Source organism: Quercus lobata, chromosome 9 (assembly GCF_001633185.2).
Source record: "Quercus lobata isolate SW786 chromosome 9, ValleyOak3.0 Primary Assembly, whole genome shotgun sequence".
Taxonomy (NCBI): Eukaryota; Viridiplantae; Streptophyta; class Magnoliopsida; order Fagales; family Fagaceae; genus Quercus; species Quercus lobata.
This window is the reverse complement of record NC_044912.1, coordinates 47087504-47106281: the sequence shown is the minus strand read 5'-3', so window position 1 is coordinate 47106281 and position 18778 is coordinate 47087504. Positions and strand designations below refer to the sequence as shown.

Genomic DNA, 18778 nt, shown 5'->3' with positions numbered 1-18778 from the left:
ATTACTTTTCTTCTTTTTTTGGTTTTATTTTTTGGAAAAATATGAAATTATGAATTACTTTTTGGTTAGTGGTTGTCCAAGTAATGAACAGAGATTTTCGTGTCCTCTTCTTTATGGTCTGTCTCCGAAGCATGAATGCATGAACAGAGAACAGAAGGAAGATGGCAATTTCTACATTGGCCCCATTTACTTATGTAATCCTCAACCAATTTGTTTCCCTTGGCTTTGGGAAACATCTACATCAATCCTTAAGGAGAGAAAAAAAAAAAAAAAAAAATCCGACCTCATGTTTCTGGTCTGTTTCCACTAGTTGCAGATTCCACTAAGGCATATAATTGCATAAAAAAATCCGACCTCATGACCGATTTAACTGTGTGCTGGTCCTATCCACACTCAAAAACTGAAAAAGTCAACCATCTTTCAAAACTATACAACTGGTCAAACCTCCACTAGAACCTGTTTTTGTCTTTTAATAATTATAATTTTTTTGACTTATCCCACTAAAAAAAGAAGTTAAGCTTATATGCATTGCTTCTTTTATCAAGGGAGTAAATGAGCTGCATAACAAACTTAATTATACCTATAAAAAAGCTAGTCTAAACATTTAATGTTCAAAACTCGTGATGGAATGTGGTATTAATAGAGATAGCATTTTCTTTTATCTTCCTAATATGAAACTCTCAATAAGTTCTTACAAATCAACAAGTCCCCCAATGAATTAGTGAATGAAATTAAGAAAATTGTATAAATTAACCACTCTTTCCCTTTGTTTTTGATTCTTTAGGTGCAAATGTTTCACATTGAAAATTTACATGTTGATTGACAAGAAATTATTTTTTACAAATTTCTCTCATAAGTTCAAAATGAAATGTATCTCTCAAAATATGTTGTGAGAGCTCACAAAATATTTTGAGACATTTTAAATGAAACAGAGTATCAACAAAAAGGGAAAAAGGGAATATTAATTTATTTTATTTATAGTATTAAAAATTATTATTTTAGTTGAATCATTTATGACGTAATTGGTCCGACCACTGGTTAAACCCTAGTTGGTTAGGTTTGATTAGAATACATGGAATCACTCTTTTTCTAGTTTTTTGTCTAGTCGGGTAGTTAAAGTAAAGGGTAAGATACAATATCGGGACTCACTTGTGATGCTTCATTCCTGTGCAACTATTACCAATAAATACATTGAAGATGGTTACGGGCGAAAAAAGACATTGTGAAGCTAGTGAGGAAAGCTGTGATCGTTAAAGCTGTTTCAGAAAATATGATCCATGTAACCAACCCAATTAGTTGTTAAAAGATTTAGTAATCAACTGGGGTTGACATTTAGTTGAGTTGAGCACAGAATGCTTGTTGGTTGTTTTGTACATGTGAGGTGTCTATTGTTGTAATATTTGGATATGTGAATATGTTAAAGGTTATTTGTTTGTTTTATATCTAATGTTGTTCCAAAACATGAGTGAATATTATAATGCAGGCAATATCCTTGAGAGAGGCGGAAGATGTTGCATCTTTGCAGGAGAAGTTGGGCCGGACACTGTCAAAGGCAGAAATAAGTAGAATAGGTGTAAGCAAACTCAGATTATTCTTGAAAGAATTGCTGCGGAAAAGGTGCATATATTTCTTCCTTTACATTTTATTTTTTGCCCCTATTCTAGTCAAAGTACTCTTAGTTTTCCTGCAATATTCTGTGGCTAAATATCTGCTAAGATTATGCTTGCAAGGTATATGGATAGCGTTCCACTGATCATTCCACTTCTAGAAAAGGAGTACAACAACACAACAAGAAAGCTGAATGAAATTAATCGGGAACTCAGGTCTCAAGTTGAACTCATAAAACATTTTTTTTTAGGGTAAATTTTAGTTAAATTACCCTAAGATTTGAGTTAATGTCAATCAGGTCCATGACATTTCAAAATTGACCAACTTGGTCCTTAAACCCAATTTGTTCCCTAAACACTGTTAGTGCTGTTAATTATTCTCACCCCTCTATTCTCTCTCCTCTCTCGTCCATCTCTCCTCTCTCTCTCTCTGTATACCAAACCCAGCCATAGAACATCGAGCTAAGTTGCTAAAACCTTCACTATCCCTACACCTTTCTTTTGCACCAACAACAGGTTTTTTCAGTCACCAACGAAATCCAATCTTTATTAATATAACCCATCAAAAAGCTATTGATTTCTTCAATATAACTATTTGGGTCTCCGCAAAACCTTCAATTGCTAACATGGATTCACTTTCTTTTTGCTAAAACCCTCCCAACAGCAGGTTTTGCAGTGATCCAAAATGACACCCACAAAATCAAATCTTTATTAATATAACCCACAAAAGACTGTTGCTTACTCCAATATAACTATGTGGGTCTCTACAAAACCTTCAATTTTTAACTTTTCCTCGCGTCTTAATCCACCAAAACCCATATCTCACTCTCATTTTGTTTACTTCAGCCTTCACAAACAACCCAAATTTATTGTGGTATCTGTTAACTCCGAGAGTGAATTAATACCATTAAAAATACCTAGAAAATCACTAAAGCTATGAAGCTCATGGCTTCTGCAAAGGTTAGACGAGAAAGAGAAGAGAGAAGAGAGAATCAGAGAGAGAGAGAGAGAGAGAGATCTAGAGAGAATCAGAGAGGGAAGCGCGGGATTAGAATAATTAACGTCACTAACGGTGTTTAGGGACTAAACTGGCTTTAAGGACCAAGTTGGTCAATTTTGAAATGTGCTGGACTTGGTTGGCATTAACTCAAACCTTAGGGTAAGTTACTGAAATTTACATTTTTTTTTTTTAATAATTGTTTGTTTGAAGGCAATATTAGACAGATTTAAATTTTGCCTAAACGGAGCTTCCTCCTTCTATAATAAGGGTATGGAAGGTGAGGTGGTGGGTTCAAGACTCACTAGGTTCATGTGTAACTTACCGATAATAATAATTGTAAATGAATCTTTTATTATAGTTTTCTTTCTTTCTATCTATTAATTAATTTTATTTATCTTATTTTTATGTGCAGCACCCTGGATGAAGTAAAATTAAAGGAGAAAGGACGAGCATTTCATGATCTATTCTAGACCAAGGTCTCAATTAGGGCTCTATCAGTCTCTAGTAGTCATATTAATTATTAGTCCTGTCACGTGCCAATGTCCAATTTTTGTAGGTGGCTTCATATTCTTGAACAAGGACAGAGTCTGGCAATGGAAAGACAGTGCATGAATTATTCAGGAAATTCTTAGTTTGTGGTGGGATTTGTACTTGAAGAGTACTTTAAAGTCACATAATATGAAAAATATTAATAAAGAGTTCCTCCATACAACACACAATGTATATATTAAGCCAAAAAAAAAAAAAAACTACAATACTAAAAAAAATGAAAAACAGCACCACAAATGAAATGTGAAAAAAAAAAAAAAAAAAAACACTTTCAATACTATTGACATAATTTGCACCCACATGCACTAACATATCTATCTCTGATATTGTCATTGCTGATGTTACAATCTTATTATCCCTATTCACAATTATCCATTTGAACTAACTACGCTTTATTACTCAGTTGTCGTTGCTATTGAAAGGGACATTTGTTGCTCCAGATAAACTTGGTAAATCATCTTGATGTTGCTTACCATGGACAACTCAAATCATATTATTGATATTATCATTACACTCTCATCATTGAAACTGAAATTACACTTTACTTTTGAACGTTTTGTCATTTTCTTCTCCTTCTGCTTTGTTCAATTCTGAATAATCAGTGTCTTTCTATTATAGGTGAAACACTACAAGACGAGAGAATTAATGGAGGGGCATTTGTTGCTTCTGATGGTGTTCATTTTCCTCACAAGCTAATACCTGTAAGGCATAGAATTGTCTGACATTAGACATTTTTATGAGCTGAAGCTTTTATATATTTCAGTGCCACATAACTCAACACATGTTACTTGGCTGAAAAGCTGTGTACCTTTCTCTTTTATAGTGTATTTTACTTGTGTCATATTTTATTTTTCTTGAATTCTTGTTTAGTCTATTCTTTTTATGTTAATTTGGAGGAGCAAAATGGGCAAAAGGAGGGAAAAAATGACGTGGGGGAAAGTTATGAGGAAAGACATGATTATTAAAGATGTAACTAGGAAGATTGATCCTAACATGGTCGAGCATCATAAAAAAATTCATGTAGCTGACCCCAATTAATTGGGATTAAGGCTATGTTGAGTGAGTTGAGTTACTTTTATAAATTCTACCCTGTAGCTTGTCACGTCCTGAGGATATACTAGCCACATTTTTGTGATTCCACAAAAAGACTAGTCATGATTTGGAGTTTCCCGTGATTGCTTATATAGCTTAAGTCGACCTAATATATACTTGTTGCGAAACTCAGTACATGCTTGCATGATGCTATCACATTCTCAGTCAATGGTGACTTCCATTCCAAATCCCGAGTAGGGGAAATCTCCCTTCACTCAAATCCATGAGGCTTTTGTTTGCCACATATGTTATCCAAAAGGACTAATCACAATTGTAGCCTCTCATAATTACTTGTATAGTTTAGATTGACCCAATACATGTCCAATGTGAGATGGAGTACTGCATATGTAACATTCTAATTTATAGAATTAAATGGGTCCCCTAATCTAAATATAAAGAGATTTTCTTCTAAAAAATACTAATATGTGGATAAGTATTTAGTGAACTATTATATATTGAATGATAAGATTTATTGTTTCACAAACATTTTAGATTTTCAAGAAAATTCATATAGAAGGGTTTCATTTGTGTGTAGAATGTGGGAATGCATCTTTACGGGGGGTGCACAGTATCACCGTGCCATGGCTGAATTTCGTTTTGTAGTTGGGGGCATTAAATGCCTTCCAATTACGCAGGAAGAAATTGTAAATGCTTGTGGTGTAGAAGATATTCATGATGGAACAAACTACTCAAGGTAATGATGGTTTTCTAATTTCATCATGTATGTGGGATATTTTTTTTATGTTATGATCCTAGTGTCCCACATGGATTAAGTATAAGCTTAACCATGTGTTTACAAGCTCTTGGGCACCCTCCCCTTGCAAGCCGGTTTTCAAGGGTGAGTTCTACCCATGGGTTCCTAACATTTTAGCTTTTATAAATATTTGTTTTAATTTTTCTACCTGTCCCTTTTCTTTCTTCCTTCTTTTTGTGAGAAATCAGGACTGCTTGTGTAATAGCTGTTGCAAAGGTTAGGGACACATTTGAACCTTTTCTTCATCAGGTGATCACTATTGTTACCTTTCAATATTTTTCTTTTTCTTGACTTTTGTGGTGTTGTGAGCTATGTGCAGTAGAATAAAGCTGTTGGTGTCATTATGTTTTTGAAAGTATAATTCATCAACGAAATTTCAGTAGTAGATTAAGATATTTGACAGAGAAGGTCCAGAGGGTGAGAGAGTAACATATCCCAAGGGGGTGCCTTGTGAGAGTGACACCTGTCTTTAGAAAAAGGGTGGGCTTGCTCTCTTCATAACAGCTATAGACTGCTGTGCCCCTTTTATGGATTTTTTGTTTCTTAATTGCCAATATTTACTGTATAGCATATCTCGTCTTATGGTGGATCTATGAAAATTTTCCTTAGCCATAGCTGAGATCATGAATATTATTCAATTTTTTAATTTTGTATTTATAGATTTTGTGATTTATTGAAGAAGAGAAGATAAAACTGAAGAAAGTATGGGGATAGTATCCCTCCTAGCGTACCTGTTTGAGTGGGAAGTAAAATTACCTGGCAGAGTAATCTAATTAATTAAATTCATAAACCAGACTTGAATCCTTTGTGGGATTTAGTGTTATAATGACTTAATATTTTCAATATATTGTTTTGATGATCATGATTGCTCAGCAAGATGTACCAGATAAGATTAGAGTTTTTCTTTTCATTGAATTAACGTCCAAAAGGGCATGTGGATGATTATTAAACCTTCAAATAATTTAGGATCTTCTTATTTGATGGCTTAATGTTAGTCAAAATTTTGTTACTATTATTATTTTGAAGTAGGTTTTGAACCCTTAACATTAACCTACACTCGTTATGGAAGAAGGAAATCCATTTGAACTAGAACTTATTGGCATTTGTTAATCGTTAGTGAGTCAAAATTTTCTTGACCAATATCTCTTATTGTTTTGTTTTGATCCCCATCTACTTCATCTATTCATGTTATTTGTGGATGAGATTGAATATATTCCTTGATAATTACCCTTTCAAATAAAGATTTGTGCATGCATTCATTGAATAGTTTGCATAATTTTTCTTCTTTCTCACAAATCAGAAGGTTTGGTTTTTAGCTCCCTTATTGTTGCTTTCTCTTGAAAGCTAATATTTCTCACTTTCTGTTGCAGTTGGGTGGTAGACTGCTGCACATTCTGAAGAGATTGCTTCCTATCTTCTTCAAGTATGGGCTCTGTCTGTTTGTGGATTGATGGCTTTTGTCCCTTATGTTTATAGACCACATAAATATCATTTTTTAATTTGTCCAAAATTATGATATTATAATTTACTCATCCTGTATTCTTTGGTTTCAACAGAAAGATCGCGAGCATTTAAGTGGCCATGAAGTGTTTCACAGACGTGTTGCTACTGCCTTTAACAACTTTGCTGAATCCACTGAAAGAGCTTGCCGTGAAAAGTAACTGGTTGCCTCTTTTACAATTATATTATTTTGATTAGTCTTGAATTTTTATATATATGTAACATGCCAATACATTATTCTCATAGTTAGAAGGTAGCAATGGCCCTTGTCTCGATAAATAATATCAGCTTTAAAACATCAAAGCAGATGTCTGCATTTATAAAATCCTTTACAGCTAATGAACTTATAGACAACAGTGAAATTTTGAGCGTGAGAAAATTTTCCTTTTTATCCATTCTCCAAGTATTCACCACGAGGAATTAATTTCGTGTCAATTTCTCTATTTCTTATTGTGCAAAAACTTATGTCTTTGGCAATATTAACGTAAAATGTAAGGCATTGCATCCATTTCTTGCTGTGTTTTCTAAAGTTTTTGTTTTTGGACATACACTGCAAAAATGTTGTTTTTTGCGTTGAAAATCATTATGGAGTGTTAGAGATCAGCGTCATATATGTTGTGAAAAAACATACTGTCCACTCCTAAGACAACTCTTGGAACTCAGCCCATTTGGTTGTCTCAAAATTAGAGTGGTCCACCCACCCCATTTGGCCAACTCTAGAAAAATAACTACTGATGTTGGATTTGAAAGTATAATAGCTATTTTCCCGCCCATTCTAAGGATTAGATTTCCATCATGTGACATGTTGTGATGAGGGATCTATCAATTGGGAAAAAAATGTGATCATTTTAACCCAAACTATATGGAGGTTTAGTGACAGTTTCTAAATAGCTAAGGAGGTAACTTAAAATTACCCCTATCCACAAGGATGTAATTTGTATTTTGTACTAATGCATATTTTTAATTCTATTGGTGGTGGAATACATCGATTATAGCGATTGGGAAGAACCTGAAAGTTTTTTGTTTTATCAAAAAATATCCTAGGTTCTGTCTTTTCCACGTTTCCCATATGCTCAGGTGTTCATCAGATGTTTTAGGATATTGCATGTGCATGATGCTTATTAAAAATCGTCTGTTGTGTTTGCCCTTGATATCTTCTCTCATTGTTCAAAATGTTTTGCGGCAGATGTATGGAGGATTTAATAAGCACCACCCATTACGTCACTTGGTCCCTCCACAATAAGGTTAGTATAGTTTATTTACGAGGCATTCAAATGCCCATGAAAATAGCCAATCCAAACTCTCTTGTGCTGTGCTGCATTTCAAATGGTTTTGCTTTCCTTTTGATATTAGCCTATGATAAGTATATAACCATTTCTTGGATTTTACATAAGCATGAGTAACTTTTTTCTTTTTAGTCACTTCAGTGATGTAGTAATTTTGTTTGCTTGTTTATTTTATATTATATATTTTGATTTTTTTTTTTTTTTAAGTTTATATGTTTATGTATATGTATGTGTTTGTGTTTGTGTAATTTAAGGTTTTTGTATAGTGCACATGGAAAGGATATATTTGTGCCTTCAAATGCTAAAGAAAAGAGTATTGCTGTTGCATGTCTGCACATGCCTTCATATGCTAAAGAAAGAGTATAACATCTCACACATGTATATAATGTAGGCTTTTGTATAGTGCATATGGAGAGGATATGTTTGTGCTTTTGATTGGTAAAGAAAACAGAATAGAACATGATTTATTTGTTGCGATGTGAGTCATGTGACTCTCAATAGCTATATTAAAAGTTAAGAACATGTGAAATGTAGCTAGTTTCTGCAATTAATTTTCTCTACTAATCATGTCACTGTTGATGTCAATTTTTAGAATCAGGATGGATTACGTCAATTTTTAGACTCATTTGGAGGAACAGAACAGTCCAACACAGGCGGTAATCCTTTGTTTGCTGGTCTCTCCCCTGATTCATCATTGGGATCCGTTGCCTATGAGAAGCAGGACTCTAAGCCAAGGGCAGATGTAAAGCTCAGTCATCTGGCCTTGTGTACTGACTCAAGCTCTTCTATCCAGACATCAGAAACAAAGTTGGCTGATCTTCTAGATAGTACACTTTGGAATCGGAGGCTTGCTCCATCACCGAAAGGATTGTTTATGCTTTGGTACAACAGATATTTCATGGCATAAGAGAATATTTCTTGGCATCTGCAGAGTTAAAGGTTGGTTATATATATCCTGATTTCTCGTCATTGCTAGATTAATTCAATGGAAATAATAACAACTGAGTGATGAGGGAGACAGTGCTAATTGGATGATGGACATTTCAAGCCTGTTTCTGAATGCTAACATTTTATTTTATTTTGTCAGTTTTGCTTGCTTTTATTTTCTGCAATTTATTGCATGTCATGCTTCTGTCCTCATGTAGTTAGTTTTCTTCCGCTACTGTGCTGTCTACTAGCTAAAGTATTTGTTGATTTATCACAACTTGCTGGTGAAACTAAATGTACAACACAGAGAGGGGAAAAGATATGATTTTTTTAAAGTATTTTGATGCATTCTTTTCTAGGCCTCATTTTTCTTTTCCCATTATTTCTTATTTGTGTATCTTTTGCAGTTCAACTGCTTCACTTTAATGCCGGTTGTAGACAAGTTGCCTGCACTCCTCCGAGAGGACTTGGAATCTGCTTTTGAAGACAACTTGGATAATATTTTCGACATCACTAACTTACAACACTCATTAGGCCTGCAGAAGCGAGCTACAGAGATTGAGCTGAAAAGGGTATTGCAATTATCTTTCCTTTTCTTTTTCCTTGACTGTCAATCTTGGCATTTGCCCTTTTCCTCTCGTTTGTTTGACCAATGTGCTATTGCTTTCTCAGATTAAGAGGCTTAAAGAGAAATTCAGACAAATACATGAGCAGATTAGTTCACACGAAGTCATGACAAAGCCATCCACGGATTCAACAAAGTGACCCTGATCCAAAATACTGCTGAATACATCAGATGTGTGAGATGACATTATTCATTTTTTAGTTTACTGTTGACGCTTCTCCATTATATAATTCTGAAAGAAGAATGATCCAGTAAATTCACCTTCGAAGTTAATGTCAATGCTGATTTAATTGTATTCCCTTTCATATGATTCTTAGATTATAGATTTCACTATTGGATAATAATATATCAGTAATATTTCACCTAGGAACTCAATTATGAGTGAAAATGAAGTTATACATAAGGGAGTAAATGGCTGCAGATTAGGTTGTTTTATTCTGTGATGACTAGTCATATTTGTAACTTCGATGACCCAAAAATTGTATGTGATTCTTTCACTTTTGATGCAACTTTAAACACTTTTTTTTTTTTTTTTCAAAATTTTCCCTAGTTTTATGAGTTCCAATCTATAGGGTAATGATCAGGCTGTATGCCTTGAAAATGCAAGACTAGGCCTACCAAGTTTTAGATTGTTGTTAATTTGGTTCCTGTGTTATAAATTTGAGCAATGTTGATGTAGACAGGATGGGTTGGTATGGAATGGAAAGAACTGGACAAAATCTAATGTAGAACAGGGGTCTATTTTTTCATTTGTTACTTTTGATATTTTCATGTAGTTTTCGTAATTTTAGAATTTACATTTTATTTCCTTGATATAGGTATTTTGAAGGGTTTCCTCAAAAGGAAATCTAGTTTAAAATTCAAAAATGAAATCTAAAATAATTTTGGTTGTGCTCCCTCCAAAATGTCACCTTTACACTTTCAAAACTTTTCGTTTTGGTCCTCTCCTCTCTATCTCCGTTAGTCTTACTGTTAAGAGCACAAAACATTGTGGTTTAGTGTTTTCATGAAAAGAAATTAAATTTTTTAAAAAAGAAAGCTAAAAAGGAGAAAAGAGGATTAATAATATGCAATGCTATTGTCAATCGTCAAGATTTAAGCACATAAATTTCTTAATAATATGCTCCACATAAGTTTTTTGATTAATAATATGGTTGTAGGAAATGAGGGAGTTGGTTAGCTTCCCAGGTCAGACTGAAATCATGATGGATCAATGCAAATAGAAAGTAGGGTGGAAACTATTGATGAGTTCATCTTATGGTTGCCTAGGCCTTTTTGGTATGTGTGTTTAAACAACAGTTTTTAATTTTTTTGGAAATACGTGTAGGTGAAAAAGTACGTGAAAATACATGTAATGTTGTTTAAAAACTGAAAATATGTGTTTAAACACATGTACCAAACGGGTCTCTAGTCATTTAAGATTACGTAGAAACCCAATGTCTCTCTCCTAAAAGTTCAAAAACACTTAGATCTTTGAAATTTTTGGGTGGATGTAAAAAAGGTCCTGTTATTAAGTGTCCTAATGGCAATTGTCAAGGTAGAATTCTCAATATAGTCAAACCACTTTTTCTAAGCAATCAGAGCCACTTTCTTTCCAATGTAGTAGGGATCGTTTTATTCTCCTTAAGGATTGCCCTAAGAGCATCTGTTGACATACACCATGTAAAAAATTGGGCCTTTTATTGGATGCCACAGACTTTCAGTAAAAGATCTAACACTGATGATGGCAATGGTCACTGCTTTTGATATAGTAGAGCTCATTTTTTGTATACAAGATCTGTTAGTGTTCTATCATCACTTATCATGAATTTACCATCTCATAGCGTATATTAGTTTGTCCATGACAGAAGAAAATCAAATTAATTTAGCTACTCTAAATATTTGTGCACTAGGGGGGGGGAAAAAAAACCTATTTGAAGCTCTATTTTCTTCATTTGCATCTGGGAACTTTGATTTGTAGCGCAGGGGCTAGTTGTGTGTGTGCAGCTTGCTTAGCCCAAAACCCTAATGCCATTCTAAGGTAGGCCTCCAACTCAACCGTGATGCTCTGAGTTGCATCAATGGGCATGGCTATATATTCCAGTATGGATTCTAACATATGCATTCTTCACCTAAAGTTCATAGCAACCCTTCCATTTGCTTGATCACTTATATAGTAAGAGTATAAATTAAACAATTAACCTTGCATTCTTAACCTTCAAATGAGCCTAAACTGGAATAAGCCTTATTTTTATAATCCTACCGATCATTTATAAAATAAGAGTATAAATATGCACTCCTTACTAAGAACTTAATATTAGGTGTAGCATTTCAAATCACAGAACCTTCTGGAAGAGCTGAACTAATAGGGATATCCAAAATAGTTTCAGCCTTGTGAAATAAATACAGACTTGACCACCTAAGCCTTCAACTCCCCACGGTCACAATTGATCAGCTCACATACACGTGCATGTTCCTCCACCAAATTTAATTGATAAACTCTCTCTCTTAGGAAATGAATGAACTTTAGCTTTATTAACTTTTTTAGGATAAAATTTAAATACATAACCCTTTTTAAAATTAAAACAACAGTCCACTTACTTAACAGTATACTGCCGTCTCCTTCTCCGTTTATTTTATTTATTTATTTTTCCCCTGTTTCAGACTATATAAAGTATTCCAAAACCCATCGAGAAAACTGAAAACCCCAAAGCCCCAAAGTTTTTTTCCCCTGTTTCATACTATAAAGCATTCCAAAACCCCAAAACCCCACGAGAAAACTGAAAACCCCAAAAGCCCAAGCTCCTACCGTTCTCTCTCTCCCTCTCTATTCTTATTCTCAATCCCCAAGCCACACGACCTAACCCTAACCCTAACCGTCGCCGCCCATAAATCCTAGCCAAAAACCCTAAATCAGGAATAGAAACAGAAAGCTAGTTATGAATCAAGAACGAGTGATCCTCTTCTGCGGGCATATGTGCGATGAACCTTTCGTCTACTCAAGCGATGATGATTATGGCAAGACTATGATGTCTTGGTTTACTATGTTGGCTCCAGAGATCCGTGCTGGACCATCATCATCGGGTATTTTGTCTCCTTCTTCGGGTATTTTGTCTTCTGATTCATCATCTTCTCCTTTGAGAAAGCGAAAGAGAAATACTCCTCCTACTCTTTCTCCGTTTACGGTCTTAACACTTCCGACGGCAACGTTCTTCACGGCAGTGGGCACATCTATCTTCATTTTTCGCAACGGAGTCAACAAAATAATTACATTTAAGAACTCCGGTGACGGCGATTGGAAGCTCGCTCCGCCGATGAAGTATCCTAGAAAATCCCCGCACATCATTGTCGTGGATGGTAAGTTATACGTTATAGGTGGATTAAAAAATCCTATAGTTTTTCCATTACCTGCCTTTATAGAGGTTTTTGATCCGAATATTGGAAGTTGGGAATCCTTGCCTAATCCTAATCCTGTGTACCCAAATCCTTCATTCTATCAACCTCCTTCATTCTATCAACCTAGGGAGATGGTGACCGCCCTTCTTAAAAACAGAAACATTCTTGTTACCTCCTACATTGATTCTGTTTCTTACATCTACGAAATCCCTAGCCGCATTTGGTCTCCTGCTCTACCTATGCCCAACCTATCTAGAGTGGATTTTCATTTGGCACGCTATAAGATTAAATCGGTTAATGTTGATGACATGTTGTATAGGATTTCCTTTGACCACGTTGGTTGTTATACCAAACATTTGGTTATTCAGGCTTTTAAATTATCTCTAGATCAGTGGTTTGAGGGCTGCCTGAATGTTGAAAGTGAAATTTTTGGGGAGTGTAATGAAATTCTATTGGATGAATATCCTTGCTGCGGTCTTATGCATTTAGCAGATCAGAAATTCTGCCTACTTCTTCAATCTTCCTACATAGAGGATGGCAACGGCAATGGCGATTTTGATAGGAGGAGAAGCGCCTTTTTCAAACGTCGTTCTGCATCTTCTTCTTATCTGTATTCCGTGGTTCTTGAAATTTCACCTATATTAGACAAGCCCATGGATGTTGAGGGTTTCATGGGGTTGAAAATTGTTGTTCTGTCCACCGAAAAGTATCGCCTGGTTCGTCCATTAGTAATTCAAGATGCAATGTTGGTGTAAGTGTTTCTAAATGTCTTTGTATTTTTTTTTTTTTAATGTATTTCTAACGTGTGTATGCCTCGACTTGCAGGGATATTACATTTCATCCATCAAATATGCTAGCCTTGAGGGATATGAACAGGTGCAATGAGTCGTTGCTAAAAGAATTTGGGATGGCCCAACCCTCTAAGGAGGAGCGTGATGAACTCCTACGGCAGCGTGATGAACTCCTACGGCAGCATGATGAACTCCTAAAGCAGTATGCAGCATGCTAAACGAATTATGAATTTGGGATCGCCCAACTCTCTAAGCAGTAAGGATTGTGGCATGTGCTCCTAGGCTCTGATTATTTGTTTTCTACATGTGAGAGTTGTAGAGTGTAGAGCTCATAATGTTCGAATACACCTACTAAAGCAGAAATCTCTCTCTCCCTCTCAACAAAGTAAAACTATTTACGTTTTCTTTTTCAAAATCTCATTTTTTTAATGTGGTTTTTTTCAAGCTTTCTTGGCACTGTTGCGCTTTGGAATGTACTTCTTTGCACTATTGTTGCTTACCTCAATTGTATTTCTTAAATATGCATTGTACATATTGTCACTGTTGCTTATTGAAGCTTTCAGTTTTTTTAGCAGATATTATAGGGTTTGATCCTTGTCCAGATGGATCCCTTGCAGGAGATGCAAATTGAGTTGCTTGTGGTGACTCTATGGCCTCCCAAATTCAATTTTATAAGTGCATTAGGAAATCTTATCCTTACTGGAATAAATTTTTTAAATATAAAATGTTTTTTGGTTACACTTTCTGTATTAATGTTGACTTGGATCAGTTCTCTTCCCATAGAAATGTTGTATGGGGAGTGTGTTTAAATTATCCAGGAAGTATAAGAGAATGGAGAAAATGAAGGCAGGTAGAGGAAGTCGAGGAGGATGCTGATTCTACAAACAGTGTTGTGCTTCTATACAGTAACAAGGGTGAAGAAAAGTGAGGGTAGGAATGATGAGAAAATTTCATCAACTTAAAGGCAATGGTTTAGACAAAGTGTAAAGTTCCAAATTCTATATCTGCTAATTAGTTATTTTTCCCTATAATACCTATTTGGTTCCCCCATATCATCAGGATTATTGAAGATTTCTGTTCTTTGCTGCTTCTATTATACATGGTCCTTATGATCAAGTTTTTTTCTTTTTCTTTTTCTTTTTTCTTGGTGAAGTCAGGGTGGGGGTATGAGGTCTTCATCAAGCATAAACTCAGGTTGTGGACACCTCATTTCATATCCTAGAATTGCTTAGTACCTCCCATAACCTGGGTTTTGAATACCACCTTTGTTCTAATTTATGGTTACTATGTCATATTTCCTGCTCCCAATTAGTTCTTAATGATTGCAGTCTATTTAGGATGTTGTGAGACTTATAATGGGGCCTTTGTCATCAGCCGACAACCATGAACGAATTATAAAGTAGTTGGGGCAAATTTTGTCAATAGATATCTACCATATTTAAATTACAATTAACTGGAGCTACAGGGATTTGTGTTGCAAGCTGAAAACAGATGCAATTGTTGTAGTTAAGCTGTGGTTTTGCAAAAAGTTCATTTTGCTGATATTTTATTGCTAACATATCTATCTGTCATCGAGTAATTGATATGCTTTTCTTTCCTATTACCAGGATATTACAGAATTAAAAGATACCTACCCTAGGAAAATTGGGCCAAAATTAAACCTTTTTCCTGATAACTTTAACATATTTTTTGTCGTTGGAAAAAGTTTTGAACTGTGAATTACCTTAGTTATTCTTTCCCACAACTCATTTGAGCTCTATGACAAGAACTACGGTTAATCTTTACATAAATATTACAATATCTTGGTTTAAGCGCCTAAGGCTGAGCACTTCCCTCTTGAGGAAGGGTGGCATGGTATTGCACGAGTGAGGTTTCTATTACAAAATTGTGGTGCACGATAGTGCGATAGGTGCACATTAACAAAAATTTTGGGGGATGCCATGGCTGCTCTGCTGCTCTAGTCTTTGCAGCCAGAGCGAGGTGTTGGCCCTACATTTGTCTTACCATTATTCTCTTATTTATAAAAAAATTAAATAAAATAAAAACTTGGGTTCATGATATAGAATGCTAATCCAGTCCCTGTTTCAAACAGAATGCCTCTACTTCGTCATAAGGGACTCAACCTAAAAAAACAAAGATATTGACATGATGGCTCCAAAACATGTATTGAGTTTTTAGTCACTTTCTGTTTGCCTGTTTGCTGTCATCATCTAGATTTATATATCATGAGTTCCTAGAAAATGCCTTGAGCTATACCAACTATAAGTAATGACTTGAACCAACTATATCAGGTTTCAGAAAATTACTAGAAAATGCCTGATCTTGGTTTCTAGCCAGCCTTGTCATATTCACAAAGAGACAGATGATGTTTCCTTGAACAAAAAATTTGACCTTGATTTGCGACTCTTCTCAATTTGAAACTAGAGGGCATGCGTGTTTAATCTCATTATTGTTTCTGAGATGGAACCTGGGTGGTGGTTGAATATTGACGGTAATGCTTTCCTGTAGATACTGATCATCTACAATCTATTATTCTATTTTATATGGCAATAGAATGACATGGATACGTCTCTATTTTCCCCCATTTTTTCTTTGGCTGAGATGGCAATGCTATGCCACATCACTAGCCCCATGAAGCCAGCCTTTTCCAGCTGGCATACACTTATCTTCAGATAAGTGTTTCTCTATATAAAATCTTTTTGTTTCTCTATCAACTTTGCTGTTCACACTTCATAGGTCTATTATTCACTTGAGCCTGTTCACTTGTGATGTGTAGTTCATTTTCAGTATGGAGAATATATATTCAAATTGTGTTATTTTCTTGAATTATTGGGGCTTCTTCCCCATTTGCTTGTTACGTGCTGAACTCTTCATTTGAAACTTCTCATTGATTTGCCATCTAAAGATCATCTAGCATAGTTAAAAAGTCTAAATTTCCGATGAGAAGGCTTTCAGACTAGCAAGTTATTGATGTATGGTAGGAAAATGAGGGATAGAATTATAGCTGAAAACATAATTGAATGGTTAAAGTTCACATTTCTTGAGAAAATTTTGGAGAATTTGGGGTGGTGATGATGAATGCTAAGAAGGAAAATTGGAAGGACTAGAAAGGTTTGAGCGTTTGTTGTAAATAAAAAAGGGGTTGACTGTTAACAACGTATGGCTTATGCTCTAGTCAACAAATTTATTGCTAGATCCATATGAGCTTTAGTTCAAAACCCACAAGAATGGGGATAGGGTGAGGTCATCATTTCAAAACTCACTGGATGCTTGTATAACTTACCGATAAAAAAGTTTGTTGCAAGATGTGAGTGAATTGCAAAATAGGATTTACTTGGGGTGGTCGAATCACATAAAAAAGGGGGTTAGTTGTTATAGTTGGGAGAAGGCTTTTCTGTGTTGTGTGAAGGAACAAAACATAATATAATTGTTGCTTTGATGGTGGTGGGACCCAAAATTGTGGTATTGCTCTATAATTTTGATGCCACATATAGTAGCTTCATTTATATTCAAACATTCAACATGATTTGAAACTACTTTTTTTTCCAGAAATGTACTTGTTTTCTGGTTGCCCACAATTACTGATATATTCAAACAATCAAAAGTAGTGCACTCAAAATTTTGCTTTTTTGCTTCCTTGTTTTCTAGATACTCGCAATACTTATAAGTTGGTTGCCTTCTTATACTTTCCCTTTTTTATGTGAATGGAGCATTATTACTTATCAAAAAGAAAAGAAAAGAAGAAGCTTTTTGGTTGCTTGCAAGTACTGATATTTTTTTTTCCCCTGTCAACTGACTTGTTGGTGGTTCTTTCAATGTATATGATTTTAATAAAGATGGAGAACAATAACACCGAAAGTTATCAAGATGAGTTCCTATGATAAAGAAACCTAGTTGCATACTTTTGTGGAGGTAATGCAAACAATATCATACCATATCAGTCATAAAACTTGTAATAGTTGTGATATCCTAGATATGATTGGATATTGATTGAGTGTGTGTAGTGAGATGTGAGTCCCACATTGGGCATATATTAGGTTGATTTAGGCTTTATTAACAATCACAAGAAGTCTCAGTTGTGGCTAAATTATTCCTTTTGGAGTATATAGCATAGAATCTAAAGAGGAACATCCCTTATCAACACCATTAAACCACTATTATGTGTTGCATGTCCTACTAAGCTATGATCTACATAATTTCCTTATTTACAAGTATGTGAAAAGAAATCATATCAAAAGGAATCTATGAAAGATTTTGCAAATTCGAGAAATTGAGGTAAGGACCAAAAATAGAAATGCAACCATATTTGTAGGGATAAAAATAGAGATTTAGTATGTTATTTTGGCACCTAAAATTTAGTTCAAGTTCTATATTTATCTTGATTCTTAAAAAAAAAAAAAAAAATTATCTCTAATATATCCATTATGTTGACATGACCAAAAAAAAACAAACAAACAAACAAACCAAATTAGAGCAAATGAGGATATTTAAAATTTGAAGGGGAAAATATAATTTTTTCTGTAAAAGGCCTATTCTAGAGAGTTTGTCAGCACACATGTAGATAGCAATTTCTACATTGGCCCCATTTACTTATGTAATCCTCAACCAATTTGTTTCCCTTGGCTTTGGGAAACATCTACATCAATCCTTAAGAAAAAAAAAAAAACCAACCTCATGTTTCTGGTCTGTTTCCACTAGTTGCAGATTCCACTAAGGCATATAATTGCATAAAAATAAAAAATAAAAAAAAAAATTTAAAAAAAATTAAAAAAAAAAAAAAAAAAAAAAAAAAAAAAAACCATTCCCATTTATTAAACTTGTCCACAAAATCTTTCACGCTCATCGGCATCGGCATTTCAATAAAGTGCATTTCCAGATGCATTTCAGGAAATCAAGAGCTTATTCTAAGTATTTCCTTTTTTTTTCATCTATTTTCCTTGGTCCGAATTTACCTCAAGAAATTTTTCATGAATTTCTGGTTATTTCCGTATGTTTAATGGCTTATTACTCGATCCAAAAATAGTTTAATAAGTTAGTTTTATGAAAACTAACTAATTATTTACCTACAAATGATAAGATCAATAGCAATCCATTTCATCCTATTTCTAAATCAATTCAATGCATTTCATCTTCTTATCATCAAAATTGTTAAGAACACAAATGCCAAATTTATTATTTTTTCAAACACAAGTCAAAAGATCGATTCAATGCACATTTTTTGTGACAGTATTGTATTTAAGTATCCAACTAATATGCCAATAAGGTCAGTGTA

General features: G+C 34.5%; 1 protein-coding gene and 1 pseudogene across 3 annotated transcripts; both read left to right on the top strand.

Annotated features, from left to right (window-relative positions):
• The first annotated feature begins 1475 nt into the window (after positions 1 to 1475).
• Positions 1476 to 6651, top strand: LOC115959983 (annotated as a pseudogene). The gene is made up of 9 exons (XR_004085061.1): positions 1476 to 1617; positions 1731 to 1823; positions 3020 to 3083; positions 3560 to 3605; positions 3775 to 3857; positions 4784 to 4942; positions 5191 to 5251; positions 6373 to 6425; positions 6559 to 6651. The product of XR_004085061.1 is annotated as a dynamin-like protein ARC5 (transcript).
• Positions 6652 to 11994: 5343 nt separating this feature from the next.
• On the top strand, positions 11995 to 14532 carry LOC115959980. Of its 2 annotated transcripts, none has more exons than XM_031078669.1 (3): positions 11995 to 13466; positions 13541 to 13762; positions 14290 to 14532. In XM_031078669.1, the coding sequence occupies exons 1-2, from the start codon at positions 12259 to 12261 to the stop codon at positions 13722 to 13724; spliced, it is 1392 nt and encodes a 463-aa protein (XP_030934529.1). In that variant the 5' UTR covers positions 11995 to 12258; the 3' UTR covers positions 13725 to 13762; positions 14290 to 14532. The 2 variants fall into 2 exon arrangements, with proteins under 2 accessions (XP_030934529.1, XP_030934528.1); XM_031078668.1 differs by lacking the exon at positions 14290 to 14532 and having other exon boundaries at positions 11995 to 12178; positions 12227 to 13466; positions 13541 to 14202.
• Positions 14533 to 18778: the final 4246 nt, after the last annotated feature.

What these genes read in the sequence shown, in the direction of transcription:
- LOC115959980 (XM_031078669.1), top strand. Translation starts at nt 12,259, where the DNA reads ATGAATCAAGAACGAGTGATCCTCTTCTGCGGGCATATGTGCGATGAA. An exon ending in ATTCAAGATGCAATGTTGGT is followed by an intron (nt 13,467 to 13,540) that starts GTAAGTGTTTCT and finishes CTCGACTTGCAG; the next exon opens with GGATATTACATTTCATCCAT.